Source organism: Cynocephalus volans, chromosome 14, assembly GCF_027409185.1.
Source record: "Cynocephalus volans isolate mCynVol1 chromosome 14, mCynVol1.pri, whole genome shotgun sequence".
Classification (NCBI taxonomy): Eukaryota; Metazoa; Chordata; class Mammalia; order Dermoptera; family Cynocephalidae; genus Cynocephalus; species Cynocephalus volans.
The window spans coordinates 91,932,582-91,958,024 of NC_084473.1; the positions used below are offsets into that span (position 1 = coordinate 91,932,582).

Consider the following 25,443-nt stretch of genomic DNA (forward strand, 5'->3'; position numbering starts at 1 on the left):
CAGGATATAAGAAGAAACAAAAATTGCAAACCAATATTACTCATGACATAGATGCAAAAATCTTAAACAATATATTAGCAAACCAAATCTGGCAATGTATGAAAAGGGTTAGTCACCAAATGGGGTTATTTCAGGAATGCAAAATTTACATAACATTTAAAAAGTAATCCTTTTTATTCAGCACATTAACAGAATAAAAAGAAAAATTATATGAAAAGTCAAAAAGGCATTTTATAAAACAAAATCAATGCATAATAAAAATCCAAGCAAGCTAGAAAAATTTTCTAATTGGATAAAGGGAACTAATTAAAATCTTAAATCAAACATCACATTTAATGGAAAAATGTTAAAAGTGTTTTCTGTGGTGAAATGAAATGATACAGAAATGATGCTATTGCTACTTCAGGAGCAGCAATAACATTGGAGTAGAGTAATAACATTGCAGTGGTAATAACTTCTGGAGTGTTCTGGAGATCCTAGCTAGTGTAATAAGGAAGTAAAAAGACATAAAAGTCATAACAATAAAAAAGCAAAAAATAAAACTCATTAATCTACAAACAACATCGTTGTATATGTGGAAAATCCAAAAGAATCTACAAAACAATCATTAGGGTAAACAAACAAATTTATCAAGGTTGCTAGAAACAAGGACAACATACAAAAGTAAATTGTGTTTCTATACACCAGTAACAAGAAGAATATAAAAATACAAAAACCATACTATTGCAATAGTATCCAAACACATCAATTTCCCAGGAATAAGTTTAACAGAACACATGTAAGATATCAACACAGAAAATTATAAAAGAGTTCCGGTTAAGATGGTGGAGTAGACAGTTCCTAGCATCACTCTCTTCTGCAAATCAACCAATTTGCAATTATTAAAAAGCAACAACAGGAGGCCTGAGAGTTGTGCTAGAACAGGCAGGAGCCATGCACAGCAGGACCCCCAGCCCAGGCCAGTGCCTGCTGCCCAGAGAGGCCTGAGAGCCACCAGGCCCACATGCCCTGAGTCAGCCACACTGGAAAAGGCAGGTTCCATGGGACCCGCAGCCCAGGCCAGTGCCTGCTGCCCAGAGAGGCCTGAGAACTGCCAGGCCCAGATGCCCTTGAGTCAGCTGCACTGGAATAAGCAGGTGCCATGGGACTCCCAGCCCAGCCTAGGTCCCACTGCCCAGAATTGGCAGTCCTTTCAGGATCCAGGCCAGACATCAGGGTGGAACAAGTGGACCATGATATCCCCTGCCACAATGACTAAACACCAAAGGAAAGATACCAGAAATATGAAAAATCAAGAAAATACATCACCACCAAAGGAAAATAATAACTCTCAAGCTCTAGCTCCTATAGAACAGGAAGTTCTTAAAATGACTGACAAGGAATTTAGAGCAACAATTCTTACGAAACTAAATGAGATACAAGAAAATCAGTTAGACAACACAACGAAATGAGAAAAAAATTACAAGATCTGAAAGAAGAAATGTACAAAGAAATCAATGCCCTGAAAAAAAATGTAGCAGAACTTGTGGAGCTGAAGGATTCATTCAACTAAATATAAAACACAACAGAGAGTCTAACCAGCAGCTAGAGCAAGCAGAAGAGAGAATCTCTGACCTTGAAGACAGGCTGTTTGAATTAACACAGGCAGACCAGAAAAAAGAAAAAAGAATTTTAAAAATTGAAGAAAATCTAAGAGAGATAACAGAGAACCTTAAGTACTCAAATATCTAAATCATGGGTATTCCAGAAGGGGAGAAAAAAGGAAATGGCATTGAAAACATATTCAATGAAATAATAGCAGAAAACTTCCCAGGTATAGAGTAAGTCACAGATCTTCAGATTCAGGAGGCCTAAAGATCCCCAAACATATTCAACCCCAAAAGGTCCTCTCCAAGACATATTACGGTCAAACTGGCAAAACTCAAAGACAAAGAGAGAATCTTAAGAGCGGCAAGAGAGAAGCATCAAGGCACCTATAAGGGAGTCCCAATCAGACTAACATCAGACTTTTCATCAGAAACCCTAAAAGCCAGAAAAAGACTGGGATGATATATTTGAAATACTAAAGGACAAGTATTGCCAGCCAAGAATACTTTGCCTAGCAAGGTTATCCTTCTGAAATGAAGGACAAATAGTATATTTCTCAGACAAACAAAAACTCCAAGAGTTCACTACCACACGACCAGCCTTACAAGAAGTTCTCAAGGAAGTACTGGGTTTGATACCTGAAAAACAACCAATACTGCCATGAATACTCAAGAAAGAACAAAATGTACCAGTAAAACAAAAATGTAGAGAAAAAATAGTTAATCTCCCACCTCAAGAAACCAACAAATACAGAAGACAAACAGAAAGTCAGAAAGAAAGGAACGAAAGATACTTAAGACATCTAAACAAAAATCAATAAAATGCTAGGAGTAAATCAACACCTTTCAATAATAACTCTGAATGTAAAGGGATTAAATTCCCCACTCAAAGGACACAGACTGACTGACTGGATTAAAAAGATGGACTCAACAACATGCTGCCTTCAAGAGACCCACCTCACCCGTAAAGACACACATAGACTAAGAGTGAAAGGACGGAAAAAGATGTACCTTGCAAACAGAAATGAAAAATGAGCTAGAGTAACTATTCTTATATCAGATAAAATAGACTTTGAATCAAAAACCATAAAAAGAAATAAAGAAGGCCACTATATAATGATAAAAGAATCTATCCATCAAGAAGGCATAACAATCGTAAATATATATGCACCCAATGTTGGAGCAGCCAGATTTATAAAGCAAATACTATTAGATTTAAAGAATGAGAGAGACACTAACACCATAATAGTGGGGGACCTGAACACCCCCCTCTCAACATTGGATGGATCATCTAGGCAAAAAGTCAATAGAGAAATAAATAACACTTTAGACCAATTGGACTTGGCAGATATCTACAGAACACTCCATCCAACAACCTCAGAATATTCATCCTTCTCATCAGCTCATGGAACATTCTCCAGGATAGACCACATGTTAGGTCACAAAACAAGTCTCAACAAATTCGAAAAAATTGTAATTATTCCATGTATTTTTCCTGATCACAATGGATTAAAATTAGAAATCAATAACAAATGAAACTCTGGAAACTATACAAACACATGGACATTAAACAACATTCTACTTAATGACATATGGGTACAAGAAGAAATTAAACAGGAAATCATAAAATTTCCCTTAAACTACTGCTACTAATAATAACACACCATACCAAAACCTGTGGGATACTGCAAAAGCAGTACTAATGGGGCAATTTATTGCATTAAATGCTTACTTCAGAAGAATGGAATGACGGCAAATAAACAACCTAACACTTCACCTTAAACATCTAGAAAAACAAGAACAATCCAAACCCAAAGGCATTAGATGGAAAGAAATAATTAAGATCAGAGCAAAACTAAATGAAATAGAAACCGAAAAAGCAATACAAAAGATCAATAAACAAAAAGTTGGTTTTTTGAAAAGATAAATAAAATTGACAAACCTTTAGCAAGGCTAACTAAGAAAAGAAGAGAGAAGGCCCAAGTAACAAAAATTAGAAATGAAAAAGGTGATATTACAACTGATACCTCAGAAATACAAGGAATAATTAGAAACCACTATAAACAACTATATACCAACAGATTTGAAAATCTGGAGGAAATGGATAAATTTCTGCACACATACAAACTACCAAAACTGAGCCAAGATGGTATAGAAAATCTGAACAGACCAATAACAGTAAAAGACATTGAAGCTGTTTGCAGAAAGCTCCCAACAAAGAAAGGTCCAGGACTGGATGGGTTCACTGCAGAGTTCTACCAAACCTTCAAAGAGGAACTGATACCAATTCTCTACGAACTATTCCAAAAGATTGAAACAGAGGCCATTCTCTCAAACTCATTCTATGAGGCAAATATCACCCTGATCCCAAAACCAGACAAAGATGCATCAAAAATAGAAAACTACAGGCCAATATCCTTGGTGAATATAGATGCAAAAACCCTCAATAAAATATTAGCTAACAGAATACAGCAACACATACACAAAATTATACACCATGATCAAGTGGGAGTCATCCCAGAGATGCAAGGTTGGTTCAACATACACAAATCAATAAATGTGATACACCACATCAATAAAAGCAAAGACAAAAACCATATGATCATCTCTATAGATGCTGAAAAAGCATCTGACAAAATTCAGCATTCGTTTATGATAAAGACTCTGTACAAGTTAGGTATAGATGGAAAGTATCTCAATACAATTAGAGCCATATATGATAAGCCCACTGCCAATATCATCCTGAACAGGAACAGTACAAGGATGCCCACTCTCACCACTCCTATTCAGTATAGTGTTGGAAGTACTAGCAAGAACAATCAGAGAAGAGAAGAAAATAAAGGGCATCCAGATTGGAAAAGATGAAGTCAAATTGTCCTTGTCTGCAGATGATATGATCCTACATACTGAACAGCCTAAAGCCTCTACAAAAAAAACTCTTGGAGTTGATAAATGATTTCAGCAAAGTTGCAGGATACAAAATCTACACACAAAAATCAGTAGCATTTCTATACTCCAACAGTGAACACGCACAAAAAGAAATCAAGAAAGCCTGCCCATTTCCAATAGTCACCAAGAAATAAAATACTTAGGAATAAAGTTAACCAAGGATGTGAAAAATCTCTATGAAGAGAACTGCAAACCACTGCAGAGAGAAATTAAAGAGGATGCAAGAAGATGGAAAGATATCCCATGCTCTTGGATCGGAAGAATTAACATTGTGAAAATGTCCATACTACCCAGTGATATACAGACTCAATGCAATCCTCATCAAAATTCCAATGACATTTTTCTCAGAAATGGAAAAAACTATCCAGACATTTGTATGGTATAATAAAAGACCACAAATAGCCAAAGCAATGCTGAGCAAAAAAAAAAATAAAAATAAATAAATGACTTTAAACTATATTACATAGCTATTATAACCAAAATAGCATGGTACTGGCATAAAAACAGACACATGGATCAACGGAATAGGATAGAGAATCCAGAAATCAACCCACACACCTACAGCCATTTGATCTCTGACAAAGGCACCAAGTCTACACACTGGGGAAGAGACTGCCTCTTCAGCAAATGGTGCTGGGAAAACTTGATATTCATATGCAGGAGAATGAAACCAGACCCGTACCTCTCATCATATGCCAAAACCAACTCAAAACGGATTAAAGAATTAAATATATATCCTGAAAAAATAAAACTCCTTAAAGAAAACATAGGGGAAACACTCCAGGAAGTAGGAGTGGGCACAGACTTCATGAATAGGACCACAAAAGCACGGGCAACTAAAAGAAAAATAAACAAATGGGATTATATCAAACTAAAAAGCTTCTGCACAGCAAAAGAAACAATCAACAGAGTGAAAAGACAACCAACAGAGTGGGAGAAAATATTTGCAAGATATATATCTGACAGAGGATTAATATCCAGAATATACAAGGAACTAAAACAACTTTACAGCAAAAAAACAAATAACCCAATTAAAAAATAGGTAAAGGACCTAAATAGGCATTTCTCAAAGGAAGACATACAAATGGCCAACAGACACATGAAAAATGCTCAACATCACTCAGCATCTGGGAAATGCAAATCAAAACCACTGTGAGATACCGTCTCACTCCGGTTAGGATGGCTAATATCCAAAAGACTGAGAATGATAAATGTTGGAGAGGTTGCAGAGAAAAAGGAACTCTCATACACTGTTGGTGGGACTGCAAAATGGTGCAGCCTTTATGAAAAATTGTATAGAGGTTCCTCAAACAATTACAGATAGATCTACCACATGACCCAGCTATTCCACTGCTGGGAATATACCCAGAGGAATGGAAATCATCATGTTGAAGGGATACCTGTACTCCCGTGTTTATTGCAGCACTATTTACAATAGCCAAAATAGAGAACCAGCCCAAATGTCCCTCATCGGATGAGTAGGTAAGGAAACTGTGGTATATCTACGCAATGGAATACCAAGCCATAAAAATGAATGAAATTCGGGCATTTGCAGCAACATGGATGAGTCTAGAGAAAATTATGTTAAGTGAAATAAGCCTGACAAGGAAAGAGAAATACTGCATGTTTTCACTTATAACTGGGTGGAAGGAAGGAAGGAAGGAACTAAGGAAGGAAGGAAGGAGGGAGGGAAGAAAGGAAGGAAAGAAGGAAGGAAGGAAGGAAGGAAGGAAGGAAGGAAGGAAGGAAGGAAGGAAGGAAGGAAGGAAGGAAAGGAGACTGCAACAATACGTTGAACTTTCAGAAGGAGAGAAGATGGGGAGGAGAGAGGGACGGGGTTTGGAGAGTGAAAGGTTGGGTAAAGGGCATAAAGAAAAATCATGATTTGTAATAATGAACGTGCTAATAATAAATAACAAAAAATTTTTTAAAATCGGTTCTTTCTCCTTTCCTCAGAGGCTGTGTTCCCGATCTACAGATTGCCTTTTCTCTGGAAAATAAGTGTTCCTTTCTTTCCTCTCAGATCAAATGGTCATTTGTTAAAAAAAGGTATTTCCTATGATCCAACCATTTCACTCTTACATAAAATGCCCCACAAAATTGCATGCATAAATGAACCAAAAGATACATGTAATAATGTTCATACCAGATTTATTTCTAATACCCTCAAATTAGGAACAACTAAAATATCTGATGATAATAATGAAATACTGCACAGCAATGAAAATGGATGAACTAGAGCTACATGCAAAAACACTGATGCTTCTCACAGGTTTACTATTGAGCCAAGGAAGAGACACAAAATACTACACACAATATGATTCAAATTTAAAAAGTTTAAAAAATGTCAAATAAAACCTATGATAGTGTAAGTCAGGTGGATGGTTATCTTTGGGAATCAGTGTTATCTTTGAGAATTGCAGTTTTTGCAAAATGGCAGAGATGGGCCTTCAGAGGTGCTGGTAATATTTTCGTTCTTGACCTTGGTGAGAAGGGGTGATTAAAAGGTGTGTTCACTTTCTGATAATCCAAAAGCTCATGCATTTATGATTTGTGCATTTTTATGTATATGTTATACTTCATTAAAAATATTATTTTAAAGGGCCAGCCCCGTGGCTCACTCGGGAGAGTGCGGCGCTGGTAGCGCGGAGACCATGGGTTCGAATCCTATATAGGGATGGCTGGTGCGCTCACTGGCTGAGCGTGGTGCGGACCACACCATGCTGAGAGTTGCGATCCCCTTACTGGTCAAAAAAATATATGTATATATATATTTTTAATGCATGCCCAGCATTGGTACCCAGGATAAATAGATATATAAAATCACCTATATGTCAGCAAGGAAAGGGTAAGAAAAATGAAAAAAAAAAAAAGCATAGCAAAAGAAATTAGTGGGCAGCTCAGAAGGGATTCAGAAATGGCCAATAAACATACGGAAAAAAAGATGGAAAAAAGTGGTCAATCTTATTAATAATTAAGGAAAAGCAAACTAAAACAGTGATACGGTAACATTTTACACCCACCAAATTGGTAAAAAATTAATTGGTTAATTAATTAAAGTCTTCCAGTACAAAGTCCTACACAAGGCTGTAGGGAATTTAGAATATTACTGGCGAGAGTACAAACTGATATAAAATTTTGTATAGCAATTTGGCAACATCAATAAAGTTGAATACTTCAGTCATACGCATACCCTAAATCTAGCTGTCCTAGGGCTAGTAGTCATGTACACTAGAAAACATCACACTCTGGTAAATGTACATCAACAGCCATGTATAGGAACATTCACTTCCACATTCCTTGTGAAAGAGGAAAACAGAAACAAATGAACATGAAACATATCATTGAAAGGATCAAAAAAGTCAAAAGTTAGCTTTTTGTAAAAGCAATAGAACTGAGAAATTTCTGATATAACTAATTGAGAGAGAGAACAAATATATTGTGATAAGGACTAAAGATAAATCTTACTGCAGAAGCAGATATTAAAAGAGAAGAGATAATCTGTAATTATTGAACCAGGAACATGTAGTACCCATTCGAACAAATTAATTAATGTTAAAAAAAGAGAGAGAGGAGAAAAAGTAAGATAATGGGGGGAAGGTGGAGGATCCAAATAATAAAACAAAAGAAAGCCATAATAACCAAAAGTTTTAAAATAAATAATTGGCAGGTTAACATCAAGGGCTGTTAGCTAACAAATCTATCATAGGCACACAAATCTCTTTATCTATTCTGTCTTAAAAGATACAACTTAACGTAGAAAAAAACAAGTGGGTTTTAAAGAAGAGGAGGAAAAATATCAATAGGAAGATTATTTTTTTTACCTTATACCACTTTACTGAATCCAAAACACAACTCTTCGGGAAGTTCAGATGGCACATAAGAAAGCCATCTTTTCCAAGATGTAATATTTGTTCGTACATGTCTGATAAATTTGGTAGACTGCTTCTGGAAATGTCACACCAATATTTTTCTAAAACAGTTAGGTTTACATGTATTCTGTAACAGCCATCTGTATTCCTGCAAGAAAATGGCAGATTGGAACCTCATAAACTCTTCAACAATCACAAAATCAAACGATTCAGCTTATCTTCAAATCTTTTCAAATCATATTCAAGGCCCTGTGCAAACCCTCTGATTCAAACAAAACAATATGCATCTGACAAATCATTCATTACAAAAGACAAATGGGATTTATGCAGTGGAGAAACTGGACGACAGCTTAACCAAGTGGTTAAACTGAATATCGCCAATTCGGGGCAAGTGGGTGCCATGTGCTTCTGAGTGTCACTCTGGAGAGAACGCAAAGCACTTACGCAGCGTTCTAGCCAACAAGGTACAGCCTGGACCTGACCACGAGGAAATGCCTGACAAACCTAAGTGAAGGGTGTAATATAAACCAATTGCCTGTGTTCCTTGAAAATGTCAATGTCATGAAAAACAAAGACTGAGGAACTATTCTAGATTAAAAGAGATGGAAGATTCATGGCAACCAAATGCAATGTGTGATCCTGGATTGGATTCTCTACCGGAAAGGGGAAAAAAAGTTTAAAATGTCATTAATGAGACCATTGATAAGATTACAATATAAACTACAGATTAGATAAAAGTATTATATGATGGTTAAATTTTCTGAATTTGATAACTATACTGTGTTTATGTAAGAAATGTATAAATATCCACTGAAAAGATGCAGGAAATATACATTGAAATATGAAGAGGTAAAGGGGTGTGATGCATACAACTGTAATGAATTAGAAAAAGTGGTTTAGAAAATATTGTGTGTAATATACACACACATAGAGAGAGAGAAAATTATAAAGTAAATATGGGGAAATGGTCTTTAAAATGAGGAATCTAGATAAAGGTTAGACAAGAGTTCTTTATGCTATTCTTGCAAATTTTATTTAAATTTGAAATTTTTTCAAAGTAAAAAGTAAAATTATATAGTTTACTAGATATGTATTACATCTGGTTGTTAAAGATTTGAGAGAATTCATGTTCGTTTTCTTCCACGACAGACAGTCTCTGTCTAATTTTTATGAAAGATTATTTTTCCTCATTTTACAGCTCCCAGATTTAAATATTTTAAATGCAACTCTGACATCCAGATTAATGTATGTGATGTGTGATCTCCAACTCTAGTTAATAATTCACAGCCTAGACTAAATCAGGAGAGCACACTTCCACAAACCCTGAGCAGTTTGACCTGCTAGAGACTAAAGCTGTGGACTGGAGTCAGGCACACAGGGTAGCCTGAGTCCTTCCACCTGCGTACTGCTCAGTAGGGAATTTTGTACACAGAGTCTGTATGAAATTAAGGAATCTGGCATAAATCAGAGCAGAAATGGACCATCCTGGGACACGGAAAGGGTCCCCAAATACCACAGAATAGAAATAAGAGAGGGAGAACAGATTATCTGCTTCACACGAGATCTGTTAATTTCCACTTCAACCTTATCAGGCCAAATTATTTCTGTTCTACAGTTAAGAAAACCAACACTCAGAAAGATCACATAATTTGTTAAGGTCAAGCAAGTTAGTATGGGAGAGTCACGAAACTGTGGCCCTCAGGCCAAATTGGTCCCACAGATGGGTTTTATTCAGACCCAACAAAGCTTTACAAATTGAAAATTACACACACAAACACATACACTCACTCACAAATTCTAATTTACTGGTTCCCTTAAAAAAATGGGAAGATGAGCTTGAGCTGAATAGATGGCCACATGCTCTTCACTTGGCCACAGTCCCCACCAGGACTGTGTCACTCACTTACATTACTTCCTAGCACAGGGCCTTGCGTGGGGTCTGGAACATACTGGATGCCTCCTAACCGTTAAATCCCTGCTGTAAGCAGATTCCTTATGAAAAGGGTTCGAAGGTTGCTTACTTCTCTCTGGATGTGCCACCTGTCACGAAAACTTTGGGCATTCCAAGAAAGATGGCAGCAGTAATATTGGGCTAAACACACCTTGAGAGCTAGTCTGGCCTGACGCACCACTGGAATGGGAAAAGGTGCATTTTATGTCCCCAAAATTATTTATAAATCTGTTGTTTTTGAAAGACTCCCGCAGTGGGTAGTCAGTCAGTTCAGGGAGACCCTCCCAAGGAACAGCGAGACCACGGCTTCGGATGCAAAAACAAGAGGTTTATTGAACACACAGGTACCCGGGCGACTCAGTCTTTCGAAAGACTGGCGCGCCGAGTAGAGCTCCTGGGTCCTTTTTATAGCAAAAAGCGCGGGTACAGAAGCGAGAAGCAAGGTAATTGGTTAGTTTAAATCAAGCCAGGGGTGAACTTCGGTCAAGTGGGAGTCCTTGAAACAGCTGAGGGGCACTCTTGAAACTTTAACTGACTTGTCTATTTCTGGGAACTATCCGCCCTTTGCCTCGGGCCGGGGCCCAGGTGCATAACCACAGATATCCTGTTTGACTCTGTTCCCCTTGTTTCTTAACTTGACTTTTTGGCTGTATTTTCCCTATACCCTTGTAAAAAGCACTTCCTTCATTCCCCCATTTCTCTTGTGGATCGCTCTAATCTTAGAGCGGAATTAAAAGTTATCTTCGCCATTTAAGGTTTGGTATTTTTGCCTAAGGACCAGAATCTTAACTGCACTTACCCTATCATTGATGAATTGGACTAGTCTATTGATGACGTAGGGCCCAAGGGTGAACAACAGAAGGAGGAGTAATAGGGGCCCGGCGATGGTTGACAGTAGGGTGGTCAACCAAGGGGAGTTATTTGATCTGGTTATAAGCATTTTCATAGTTTGAGTCAGGAGGCCTGACTCTTTTAGAGGCCGGTGCATCAATTTCTGGAATATCCCAAGCCTCGAGACCCGCCGCCAGGGCACATATATCAGGGGTAAGGGAGGGCCACCAAGTCCAAAGGGGGTGGACTTCTGTCTTGAACCAGACAACCTTTCCAGTTTGGGACAGTACCTGCCAGGTGAGGGTGTTGGGCTGGTTAGGGTTATTACTTGGTAGGCTTGCTCCGCCGCCGCCGAATGCGCAACTTAAGAGGATTATCAGTCCTCTCCAGCTCCCAGGATTCATCTGGTACGGAGGGTGGCGCAGGCTTGAGGTGAGAAGCATGTACCCAGGCTGCAATGCCATCAACTTTTACTGCGGTCGGGGTGGTCAGCAATACCAGATACGGGCCTTTCCACCGAGGCTCAAGGTTGCTGGGTCGATGGCGTCTGACCAGCACTTGGTCTCCGACCTGGAACGGATGAGGGATGGCCACGGCACCTGGCTCGTATACCTCCTTGATCTGGTCCCAGATCTGGGTTTTTACAACTTCTAAAGCCTTTAAGTGAGTAAATAAGACAGGAAGAAAGTTATCATCGGGACCCAGTGTTCCTCCCAACTCAAGTATGGGGGGGGGTCCCCCGTGGAGGATTTCATAAGGGGTCAGACCAAGCTGGCCAGGGGTATTCCTGGCTCTGAACAGCGCTAAGGGAAGGAGGGCCACCCAGTCTTTTCCACCGGTCTCTAAGGCCAATTTAGTTAAGGTCTCTTTGATGGTTCTATTCATTCTCTCTACTTGACCTGAGCTCTGGGGCCTATACGCACAATGTAATTTCCAATTTATTCCCAGTTGTGTGGCCAGTCCCTGGCTTACCTGAGCAACAAAGGCTGGGCCATTATCTGACCCGATCACCTTAGGGATCCCGAAACGGGGCAGGATTTCTTCTAGTATCTTTTTACATACAGTCAGGGCCGTTTCAGTTTTGGTAGGGAAAGCTTCTACCCATCCAGAGAAAGTATCTACAAATACTAGCAGATACCTGTTCCCATACCGGCCAGGCTTTACCTCTGTAAAGTCTACTTCCCAGTATACGCCGGGTCGATCTCCCCGTTGTCTTTTTCCGGTCTCTCGGTAGGTGGTAGTCGCATTAGTCATGGCACAAGCCGGACACCGATTGGCGACTTCTTGAACGGTGGACCGGAGATTCGGGATGGAGAGGCTGGTGCGGCTCGTTAGTTGAAGGAGCTTTTCTGGTCCTAAGTGTGTTAGCTGATGTAACCGCTAAATGAATTCTTTTCCCTGGTCAGGAGTGAGCTCTCTTGGCTTGGTCCTAGCTTGAGCAGGCTCGATTGGCTCTTGAAGCTTTATAGTTTCTGCTAGCACCCTGACCGACAGGGCGGCTTGTTTTGCAGCCTCGTCGGCCCTCCGGTTCCCGGCCGCCACAGGGTTATTTCCTCTCTGGTGGCCCGGGCAGTGGATAATGGCGACCTGCTGTCCGTGTAGATGTTGATGTTTTTTCCTTCGGCTAGGCGTAATGCCTGCGTCAAGGCGATTAGCTCGGCCTTCTGGGCTGATGTCCCTTCTGGCAGGCTGCTTGCCCATACCGTCCGTTTGCCATCTACGATGGCGGCCCCTGCTCTCCGCTTACCTTCCACAATGAAGCTGCTACCGTCTGTATACCAGGCAGGCACTCCGGGCAATGGCTGGTCCTTCAGGTCCCGTCGAGTCCCAGCTTCTTCAGCAAGGATTTCTGAGCATTGGTGTACTGGGGTGGATTCTGACTCGACTGGTAGTAGGGTAGCTGGGTTCAGGACAGCAGGGGGCGCGAAAGATATCCTTTCGTTTAGCAGCAAACTCTGGTAATGAGTCATTCTGGCATTGGTCATCCACCGATTGGGGGGCTGCCGCACAATACTTTCGAGGCTGTGGGAAGCAATCACAGTCACATTTTGCCCCAAGGTTAACTTATCAGCGTCTTTGAGGAGGAGTGCCACTGCAGCAACCGCTTTTAGGCAGGTTGGCCACCCACTGGCCACTGGATCCAGTTTTTTTGATAGATAAGCTACTGGCCGTCGCCATGGTCCTAGGGTCTGAGTAAGCACTCCTCGGGCTACACCGGCTCTTTCATCTACGTATAGAGTAAATGGTTTGGTGAGGTCTGGGAGAGCCAAGGCGGGGGCAGACAGCAAGGCTTTTTTTATGTGGTCAAAAGCCTTTTGATGCTCCTCAGTCCAGGTAAAAGGAATGTTTTCCCTTGTCAGGGGGTACAAGGGTGCAGCCAGGGAAGCAAACCCAGGAATCCAGAGCCTGCAGAATCCGGCAGTACCCAGAAATTCGCGGACCTGCCTGGGGGTTGTGGGAGTAGGGATCTTCATAACTGTAGCTTTCCGGGCCGGGGTCAGCCATCTTTTTCCCTCCTTGAGCAGGTACCCCAAATAGGTGACCTCTTTCTGGCATAACTGGGCCTTTTTAGCTGATACCCGGTACCCCAACTTACTCAGTTCCTGCAAGAGCTTTTGTGTCCCTCTTTTGCAGCCTTCATATGTGGGAGCTGCCACTAGGAGGTCGTCCACATATTGGAGTAATATGACCTGGGGGTTGAGAGCCCTAAAAGGAGTTAAATCCCGGTGGAGGGCCTCGTCGAAGAGAGTGGGTGAGTTCTTGAACCCCTGTGGCAGCCGTGTCCAGGTCAGCTGACCAGCGTTACCTTTTTCTGGGTCTCTCCACTCGAACGCGAACAGTGGCTGGCTGTTGGGGTGTAGTTTGAGGCAAAAAAGGCATCCTTGAGATCCAAGACTGAGTACCAAGTGTGACTAGGCGGAAGGGAACTCAGGAGGCTGTATGGGTTTGGGACTGAGGGATGAATGTCTTGCACCCTTTTGTTAATTTCTCTCAAGTCTTGGACTGGCCGATAGTCATTGGTCCCTGGCTTTTTTACTGGTAGCAGAGGGGTGTTCCAGGGCGACTGGCAGGGCACTAAGACCCCTAGGTCTAAGAACCTTTGGATGTGGGGTCTGATGCCTTCCCGGGCTTCTTTAGTCATTGGATACTGTCGGACGGCCACCGGTGAGGCACCCGATTTCAGCTCTACTACTACTGGTGGGACGTTATTGGCCAGTCCCATACCTGTCTTTTCTGCCCATACGGTGGGAAAAAGTTGGAGCCAGGATGGGTCGATGGAGGGAGAGGCCGGCTTTTCATACAGCCGGTATTCTTCTTCTAGGTTTAGGACCAAGCACATGGTAGAGTGATCTCCCCATGTTACTTGTGGGCCCTCTGTAGAAAACTGGATTTGGGCCTTTAGTTTGGTCAGAATGTCCCGGCCCAACAGAGGAGCAGGGCACTCAGGTATGACCAAAAAGGAATGGGTCACTTGTTTATGTCCAACCTTTAAAAGTCTTTGTGTGGTCCAGGGGTAGACTTTGCTGCCGGTTGCTCCTACTACGACTGTCCGCCTGGACCCTACCTTCCCCATGGGTTGGGTCAACACCGAATGTTCAGCCCCGGTATCGACCAGAAACTCGATGGGGGTCCCCTCCACTGTCAATGTTACCCTAGGTTCGGGGAGGGGGTCCGAACCTTGACTCCCCTAGTCGTCTAGGGATAGAACCTTGGCTTCTCTGATGTTCTTTTTCCGGGGACATTCTCTTGCCCAGTGACCCTTCTCTTTACAGTACGCGCATTGGTCTTTGTCTAGAGGGGGTCTTCCATCCCTAGGTGTTTTCTTTGCCCGGTTGCTCAGGTTCCCTGTCTGCCTATCTCTAGACCCTCTTTCACCTACCACTGCGGCCAAAATCCTAGTCAAGTTTTTTTCTTGGCGCCTATCGCGCCGTCTCTCTCTCTCTTCTGTCTCTCTTTTTTCTCTTTCTTGTTTTTCCTCTTCTGTCTCTCTCTTGTGGTACACCTTTTCTGCCTCTCTCACTAAATCTTGTAAGGAATAATCTTGGAGCCCCTCTAGCCTCTGCAACTTTTTCTTGATATCTGGGGCTGCCTGTCCGATGAAGGCCATTGCAACTGCCGCCTGCTGTCCCTCAGAAGAGGGGTCAAACGGAGTGTATCTCCTATATGCCTCCATCAGGCGTTCCAAGAAAACCGAGGGGGGTTCTACCGGTCCCTGCAAGACCTCTCTTACCTTAGCCAAATTGGTGGGGCGCCGGGCTGCCCCTTTGAGACCTGCCACTAGAGTCCGGCGGTAGACCAGAAGACGCTCCCTACCTTCGGCCGTGTTGTAATCCCATTGAGGTCGATTGAGGGGGAAGGCCTCATTAATGAGGTTCTCGAGTTGTGTAGGGGCCCCGTTGTCCCCGAGAACGTTCTTGCGGGCCTCCAGAAGAATCCTTTCTCGCTCTTCAGTGGTGAAGAGGATCTGGAGTAGCTGTTGGCAATCGTCCCAAGTGGGCTGGTGAGAGAACATAAGGGACTCAAGAAGTCCCGTGAGTCCTGCTGGTTTTTCAGAAAAAGACGGGTGGTTAGACTTCCAATTGTAAAGATCTGCTGAGGAAAAAGGCCAATACTGTAGAGGGACCAAGCCATTAGGCTCAGCTGGGGGCCCTATGGCTCGGAGGGGCAAAGCTACGGTGGAGTCAGGACCGGAGCCGTCTCTCGGACTGCGAGGTTGGCGGCTCCTAGTCCCCGCAGCCGGTCCCTCAGGGCTAGGATCACCGGGCGCTCGGCCTGGTGCCGATCTGTTTCCCTGAGGGGCCAGAGGGGGCAGCGGAGCCGCCGGGTAAGGTGGGGTTTCAGAGAGAGAAAATAGGTCATCTGGTGTCGGGAGGACGGGGGGTTGGGGAGGGGCGGAAGGCTTCCTTGTAGGTGGCCTTTGAGTATTTTCTGATCCCGAAACAACAGCGACTTTGCTGGAGGGTGGCACCCAGGGAGGGGGATTCTGGGCGAGGTCTTGCCATACCACGACACAGGCAACCTGGTCCGGGTGTCCTCCGGTCTCCTGAAAAACAATCTTTTTAACTGCAAAAATGACAGTAAGATCAAAGGTTCCCTCTGGCGGCCAACCTACGCCGAATGTGGGCCACTCAGACGAACAGAAAGTCTGCCATTTTCCTTTTTTGATCTCCATGGACAGATTGTGAGCCCTGGCTTTGACATCTTTCCAATGATCTAGAGTAAGGGAGAGGGGCGTAAGGGCACTTTGCCCCATCTCGAAAATTTCCAATAGGGGAACGACGACGCAAAGACCTATCACAACTAAGACAAAAAGAAACCAGAAACGGCGACGAGACCGAGTGCCGTAGAAATAGAAGAAAGAGTCCGATGGCAGAGCGCGCCTCCCGAGACGCGGTGAGACCAAAACACAATAATCCTCTGCCAAGGGGTCCACCAGGCGTCCCTGGTCCTCCCCTGATCCTGGGACGTCTCCCAGGATTGCCGGGTGGCGAGCCCCCGAACACGTCTGTTCGCTACCCGCACTTCGCTCCCAGAGCGACTAACCCGGAACAAACTGAAACCAAAATGCGCGCGCTCAGAAAAGACAGTCGAAATCACTGAGTCAGACACAGAGACGAGACACAGAAACGAGACACAGAACGACTGCTGGCCAGCTTACCTCCCGTTGGTGGGTCGGTGGTCCCTGGGTGGGGGTCTCCGATCCCGGACGAGCCCCCAAATGAAAGACTCCCGCAGTGGGTAGTCAGTCAGTTCAGGGAGACCCTCCCAAGGAACAGCGAGACCACGGCTTCGGATGCAAAAACAAGAGGTTTATTGAACACACAGGTACCCGGGCGACTCAGTCTTTCGAAAGACTGGCGCGCCGAGTAGAGCTCCTGGGTCCTTTTTATAGCAAAAAGCGCGGGTACAGAAGCGAGAAGCAAGGTAATTGGTTAGTTTAAATCAAGCCAGGGGTGAACTTCGGTCAAGTGGGAGTCCTTGAAACAGCTGAGGGGCACTCTTGAAACTTTAACTGACTTGTCTATTTCTGGGAACTATCCGCCCTTTGCCTCGGGCCGGGGCCCAGGTGCATAACCACAGATATCCTGTTTGACTCTGTTCCCCTTGTTTCTTAACTTGACTTTTTGGCTGTATTTTCCCTATACCCTTGTAAAAAGCACTTCCTTCATTTTAAAAATGTGTTCATCAAAAATTGTCTTGTAACAATTATAAAACTATACATTATTCTTCTCACTGTTTTTCACGATTGTAAATTTTCGTAAAAGAATATATATAGGAGTTAGTTCTATCTTAAATGAGGAACTTACTTTATAACACACTGGTAGATCCCTGAGTCCCCCCATGTCAGGGGGAGAAACAAAATCCAGGTCTGGTCCTGGTGAATTCTAGACTGTATGTTTTTGGATACTGGGACTTTGCCCGAATTTTTATACCAGGTCACATTTACTTCCTCAGATGTTATCGGAGGGTATGAGCAATTAAAAGCAAAAGGCTGGTCTACCGAAGGAGTCTCATTTTGCATACTAATATTCGTACATGTATCTAGGGAAAGAAAAACAAAACAAAACGAAAATAATTAACCATGAAAAAAAACTCTAGTCTTGTTTGTTATTTGTTTTAACAAATGCCTTTTCAATTTTCTAGGCGATTTGAAATTTTATTTGGGGTTTCCTCATCCTAACCACCAAGGCTTCCTACAAGGAGTTTTCTAAAAATAGCCTGCTGATTTGAAAGCATAATTCCAACGTCTTCAAATGCATCCATGGGACAGAATTTCCTCGGTTCCCTCCTCACAAGCCGTCTTCCCCATTTGGAACGATTTCCCTCTCTGCCTTCTATTCTTCGACCCTTAATTCTCTGTCTTCCTGCTCCAGAGTAAAACAGCCCCCCTTGTTCTGTTTTCTTTCTGCTCTGCCAACCAGGTGTCTTACTCTGTTTTGAGTAAAACCTATCTCATCCCAAAATGGATTGTTAAAAAACCGGCTCACTTTTAAAGTTCATTTCTACCAAATGACTCAGTTTTTCTTAGAAGAAATTTGGTCTGTTGGTGGTTTCTTTGCTTTTATCCTGGGTCATAAAACCACCCTCATCATATAAAATAGACAGTAATATATCCATCTAAGCATTTTGACTCAGGCCTTGCCTCACAAATATGTCTAACTCCTCCCTCTTCCCAAAGTCCCCTCAAAGCTCAAAGGTGACATCTGGGGCCGAGCATCGGAGCACTAGGACCCGACACTTGCTGTTCCCCGTCCCGCGAGTTTCCCTCGGGCCATCCCGGCGGAGTCGTCAGCGACGCGCGGGTGTCCAGCGGGCGGCAGGACGTCGCACGGGGCTGGCAGAGCGGGGCGGGGAGGCCCGCGGACGCACCCACGTACCTGCTCCGACCCAGAGGGGAAGAGCGAGGGACGCCCCGCACAGCAGCCAGGACGGCGCCCCCATCTCGGCTGCACGGAGGGCGGCGGGAGGGCGCGGCGGGGCGGCCTCCGCGTTCCCTTCCTTGGAGCCGTCTGTCCTCCCGCCCCTGTGACTCGGCGCCCGGCCTGCGGCTTCCAGGACGGGGAGCTCAGACCCACCCGGCCGCGAGGCGGAGGCGGCGTCCGGCGCCCGCAGCGCCCCCGTCTGGCCTCCCTGCGCGTCTCCGGCCTCGGGGCCGCCGGGCCTGGCCGTGGAAAGGGAGGCCCCCAGCGGCTCCCCCGGAGAAGCCGGCTCAGGCCCGCCGGGCGAGGACGGCGGGGACCACGGAGGGGACCGAGCGCCTCCACCCGAAGGTAGAGGTCGCCCAGCCGGTCCGGGGGCCGCCCGCGAGTCTCGGGCCTCCCGGTGGCGCACGTCTTTGTCACCGGCTTTCGTCAGCGCCCCGCCCGCGCTTGGCTCAGCCCAGACCCGGCATCCACCGACGGGCGAGGCTGGGGCGGGCAGAGCCGGTGCAGAGCGGACATCCCGGCAGGACCCGAGCGTGCCCGGCCACCGCATCGCCTGCCTGGCACTTCCTCGCCACCGTGGGCGGGACAGACCTGGCTCCACCAGGGGACCGTGGCAAGGAACGTGGCATCCCTCTAGGAAGTGGGTTGAAAGTCTTTTTGCCTGATTGGCAGCTAACGAGTCCCTCATCACCAGGAATTTCTGATTAGTTCTATTCCGAGTTGTCCCTACAAATAAACTGTTCATTCGTTTCCAAATCCCTTTTGAGCAGCTTTTACACGCCTTGCATTGGCCTATATGGAACCCCCCCAAAATGGAAGCCGTCCCAAATGGCTTCTAAGGCACATTATTAATCCGCCTGAGTCACGTGCATTCACTTCTGTGGGTCAAACAGCCCACGGTGATGGTGTTAGTCTGTTTCTGTTATGACGAACTACTGGGAACTGGGTAATTTACAAAAACAAAACTTATTGCTTACGTTTCAGAGGCTGGGAGTCCAAAGTCCAGGGAACACATTTGGGGAAGGCCTTGGTGGTGGCCACCGTGACCCAGGAGTCTCACATGTCAGAAAATGGCGAAGCAGAGGGAGCGACTAACCTCTCATGTGCTCTTCTTTTAAAGCCCTCAGAACCACGCCCTGACCACCATTATCAGTCCACTCACTACTGCACGGTCCTGCAATCTAATCACCTCTTCAAGGCCCCACCTTTCGATTACGGTAATAGGATTCCCGCCCTCCACAGTTACAAGAGAGATTAAGTTTGGGGGGACGTTCAGCCCAAGGCAGTGATCTTCAACTACCGAAGACTATTTCGCCTAAGAGTTCCCGATAGCACCATATCAACGGGGACCTGTCACTCTGGCCATCAGGAGACACCCCAGAGATATCCCACAGGGCACTGAGACGTAGAAAAGGATATAAAATGTAATCTCCATTCAACAGATTTTTGCCCAAACTATTCCTGGCTGCCTTTGTGGGATTAGAGACAGGGAGGTCAAAGGAGCAGAGAGAAACGCAGGAACGGCAGTGGCAGCAAAGCTTCCTCCGACCGGTGGTGTGCCTGTCGACATCACTGCCTTAGAAGTTAAAAAGAAGAATTTTTAAACATTTACCCTCTTAATTATTTTAAACAACAATAAACCCGGTATATGTTAACATAAATGTCATACATTTTATGAAAAATAACTATACTTTCTAAAACAGACTTATTGACAAAAGTGGCGTGGTTCTTCATGTTTGCAAATCTCTTTAAAGTCTAGTGTAATAGGAGGTGGCTGGATTCATGTATCTGCTTTTGCACTCAATATCTTATCATGTAATGTATCACTTAGTCTCCAAAAAAGTTCACCATACACTAGTGGGAGAATGAGAATAAAAAATCCAGTAAGGTCTTAATGTTATCAAGAAAATAGTTTTGATTTCACAGATCTCTTTGAAGGGTCTGTCAGGGATGCTTAGGGCTCCCACACCTTAAAGACCTCTTTGTTATGCTATAGATGGAGATCTTCACTACTTTACTGCTTTCCTCTAACATCAGCACGTGAGGTTCCTCTGTACATGTACACTTTTCAGGGTTTATGTCCCCAGCCAAAACACAACAGAGGTATTACTATAGAAAATGTCATGTGATTCACATACAGAACTATTGCTGTGAGCAGTGTTGAATGTGATTTCTAAATCTTTTTCTTTATGGTATCTTTATTCACTTCCACCTCATGAATAGATCTGCATTTATGTCCTATCTTATTTCTATAGTTTGAGGACTGACATGTTTACCAAGTCCATTTGATACAGCTGCACCAAAGCTTATGGAGTTAAGATGGGCCATCACAGACCCCTTGCAGTGCCTTACTCTTATGAAACATTTCTGACACTGCAGTTTGCTAGTGATTCTGTGGACCTGACTGACACACACTTCCAGGGGTGGTCTCTATGTCAAATGTGTTTCCTCATACATGGAGAACAAACCATCTGGCTTTGAAGGCAGAACTGACTTGGAGATTGTAAAATCTGCGATTAAAAACAACATAACATTACTGCAGATTCTCAATTACCTTGAAAAGTTGGAGAAACTGGATTGCATTGTTTGCTAAGGAGAAAGAGGAAAGAAGAAATTCAAACTAAACTTATTTACAGAGGTCCCAGGTAGACAAGTTCAGGTTTGCTGTTATGGCCATGAAATGCTGTGTTATGCTGATACTTCCTGAATTTAATCACTTCATTTTTCCTCTCTGCTTTTCACTTTTGAAATTTTCTTCTAAAATGTGCATCATGCAATATTTAAGAACTAAATAATTCATAACAAGTCATAATTCATGTAAGCAAGACCCAACCTCAGAAATAGTAAGTACCAAGCTTCCTGTACGTATCCCTCCTACACCCCAAACTCACTATCCTAAATTTGGTGCTTATCATTTGCTGTGTATGTGTGTGTGTATTCCTTAAGCAATTTAAGGTATTCTTGTGTAGGTTTTTTTTTAGTGTTCATATAAATAGTACTATACTGTATACTTAAGTAACTTGCCCTTTTTTCACTCAATGTTATATTCATGACATTAAAATGTTTTGAGAAGTGTTCTATTTAATTCAAGGTCACTACTGTATAGTACTCTATTGCATGAATATACTCCAATTTATGTGTTCATCTCCTTTGGACATTGTGGTTGTTCTAAATTTGTATTTTCCTCTTCAAAGCAGTGTGGCTGTGAAGATTCTTGTAATGTCCTCTTGTGTGTATTTGACAGATTGTGCAGTGAGTGGGACTGCAGGATCATTGGGTAGGTGCACCTTCAACTGTATCAGAAAATCCCTGATTTTTTTCCCACAGTAATATCCTTCAGAGGATAAGGATTTTGTTGCTTCACACTCTTGGCAATATTTTGTCATTTCAGACTTTTAAATTTTGCCTGTTTTGAAGTTGGATGATGTAAAAGCTATCTTGTGATTTTATTTCAGATTCCCCTAATCACTAGTGAAGTGGACTGTCTTTGCCTAGGCTCACTGGCCACTTGTGTGTATTCCATGTGAAGTTCCTTGTCCTGTGTTTCTCCCTTTTAACCACTCAATTCCTTGCCTTCCTCTCATCGATCTATAGAGAACTCATTAAATTCTACCTCTGCCGTCTCATGTGGTTATCTTCAAAGGGAAGCACAAATGTATTTCACCATCTTCTCCCTGCCGCAGTGTTCAAATCCCAGCAGCACCCCTTATCTATAAGACAGGGAGGTTACACCCACTTCTCAGAGGTAACAGCTATGAAATTTGCATAGCAGAGTCTGTGACATGTAACACATGCTCGATAAGCAAAAGGTCTTTATCATCATCTTCCCACCAGCCGCTCCTTGTCTCATTCTTTCCCATTTGCAGGTTATTTTTTGCAATGGAACTATTCTTAGTCATTTATACCGTTAGTCACTAGCCTTGGGTAATTGACTCTTCCAATGGTTTATGCTTTTTATGAAGTAAATCAACTTCCTTTAGAGATTCAATACCTCCTTCTGACAGCAGGCAAAAAGCCACATATCTGTGTGTAATGGAGAATTGTGGAATTCTGATGGAACGAATTTTACCTTCAATCCTTTTGATCCTCAGACTAGGATGTGATGCATATTCAGAAGAGCAGCAAGGCAATAATTTTTATTAAAGATTTTGTGTACAAATGTACATTTTACATAATACGTAGTGCTTGTTATTTGTTTTAACTAAATATGTGATGACTTCCCGTTGGACATAACCTAAAGATAAAGTTTCCCAGAGACAGTGATGCGGAAATGAGTTCACTTGGGATGGGCCCAAAATCTAGTATTATTAGGCTGGGGTGGGGGCTGGGTGTTCTACTAGGATCTTTATACCCTTAAAGCCCTTCAGTTCTCATGTTTCCTCCCCACGAGGCTTGAGAATGTATAGCAGGTAGACTTCTACTGTCAGAATGAAGTGAATTTCTGGAATTGGAAGAAGCAGCAGGGGAGACTGGAAGGTGGTAATAAAAGCACGTGGTTTCCTGCAGTCCCAGGCCTGATCTCTCCCTCAAGTGCCACACGTTAGTTCATTCACTCACTCATCAGCTATTTATACAGGTCCCACCATGTGCCAGGGGAGGTTCTGAGTGCTGGAAACACCACTGGAGAGAAGACAGACCCTCTTAGAGATGACAGTCCTTCTAGTGTCTGGTAAATAAGAACATTTAAAAAGATGATTTCAGGTTGATGAGAGTCATGGAAGATATCACATAGGGTGAAGTGATAGAGAGGGTGCTGGGGAAGGCCTCACTACACGAGTGACAGTACAGCTGAGGGACGAGTGATGGCAAGGAGCCCAGCAAGTGACATCTGGGGGATGAGCTCTCTCTGTGGAGGGAACAGCTAGTGCAAAATCTCTGAAGGAGGAAAGCGTTTGGAATTTCAAAATAACAGAAATGAAGCCCGTATGACCAGAATACAGCAAAGAAGGGAGAGATAAAGGGTAAATGAGGTCACAGAGGTAGGCAGGGACCAGACCATAAAGGAGCCTGCAGGCAAACATAAGAAGGTTGGCTTTTATTCTAGGTGAAATTAGAAACAATTAGAAGATTTAAAGCAGGTAAGATACAATCTTATTTACATTTTTAAAATGTCACTGATCACTAAAATGGCTAAAATTATAAAGACTGTCAATACCAAGTATTGATAAGGATGTGGAGTGACTGGAACTCTCGCACACTGCAGGTGGGAGTATAAATTGTTACAGCTACTTAGTAAAAATGTTTGGTAGTATCTGCAAAAGCTAACTTAGAAAACTCACTTCAAGGGATACCCCAAATAGAAATACATACATGTGTTCACCAAAAGAGATGTTTGCTAGAATTTTCCTAGCAGCAGTATTCATAATAGCCAAAACCTCAAAATTGCCAAAACATCCATCAACGATAGAATGGATAAAACAGGTGTGGTAGAGTCACACAATGGAATTCTAGGCAGCCATGAGAAAGAACTATGTGCGAACACAGGCAACAATATTGATGAATCTCATAGATGAATCTCACAAATATAGAAGAAAATATAAAAAAATAGAAAGAAAGGAGAGCATACTACATGATTCTATTAACCCAAAGTTCAAAAACAGGCAAAATGAATCTATGCTGCTGAATGTCAGCGTCATGGTTTCCCTTGAGGCTGGGGCAGTGGGTGACTGGGAGGTGGGTTTTGGTGGGGGATGGAGGGGCAGGGGGCAGATGCTCCGGGCTGGGCATCTTCCTCTCCTGATCTGGGTGCTGGCAGCATGGGTATGTTCTATCTGTGAAACTTCATAGAGCTGCTCACTAATAATATGTCCTCTTTTCTAAATGTAGGTCATACTTCAATAAAAAGTCAAAGAAAATTCACTCTGGATGTCGTGTGAAGAATTGGCTATGAGGGGTGGGTGGGATGGCAAGAGGAGAAACGTGGTCCCAGTTAGGAGGCTGCTGGGTAGAAGAGGAAGAGGTGATCTGGCGGTCTAGGCCAGGGACAGTGGAGACAAGATCATGGAGGCCCATTTGAGGTCCTTTTGAACATCTCACTGTTCTTTCTAAGTTTCAATCTAGGTAAAATCAAATTCAGAGAATCACACAATCAGGATTGGAATAGACCCTAAGATCTGGCCATCTCTTGGGTAGAGTAATAAGCACTCTTCTACACACGGCGCACTGCGTGGTGCAGTAATCAACACTTTTAATTCCTCACAATTTAATGACTTTTATGTTAACACACACACACACACACACACACACACACACACACATGTTCATTCAGCTTAGGCCTGAGGGAACTTATTCCCTCCTCCAAGGCAGCCTACTCCAAACTGTAGGCCTACTAGTAAATCAATCCTTAAGGAAATCTCATCCTTATAGCTTCACTTAGGAATTCTTGTTATACCCTTTGGGTCTGTAGGAAGAAGAATCTGATTTTCCACACTGCTGTGCATCTAATGTTGCTGAAGTTCCTCAGACAATGCTTCTCTCCAGACCACGTACCCAGAGTCAGAGGCTACAACAGGACTCAAGGCCACTCACTTGCCAACTAGTGTCTCCTGGCCTCTGAAGCCTGGGAAACAGGGACCCTCATCCTGCTGTTCTATAGGTTAGACTTGTGCTAACATAACCTGCGGTCTGGTTGGGTTTGCACAAGTTGGTTTTGGTTTGTTTTTGCTCTCAAGTTGCACACTCACTCGTTCTGGGGTTACTGCACAATAACACCCTAAGTGCTTTTTCACTTTTGTTGCTGCTAAGCTACATTTTCTCACCTGCACTTACACGCTTTCCTTATCTCAAATGAAGGGTCTTACATTTATCCCTAGACAATGTTATCTAGT

At 43.4% G+C, this 25,443-nt stretch overlaps 1 protein-coding gene across 1 annotated transcript in view; it reads right to left on the reverse strand.

Annotated features, from left to right (window-relative positions):
• Window positions 1–8,458, reverse strand: part of LOC134362644 (interleukin-1 receptor-like 2) — a 52,158-nt gene extending 43,700 nt beyond the window's left edge. The window contains exon 1 of the mRNA XM_063077823.1: window positions 8,360–8,458. Within this exon, the coding sequence (XP_062933893.1) occupies window positions 8,360–8,458 (99 nt within the window). The remainder of the gene's footprint in view (window positions 1–8,359) is intronic.
• Between the last annotated feature and the right edge of the window lie 16,985 nt (window positions 8,459–25,443).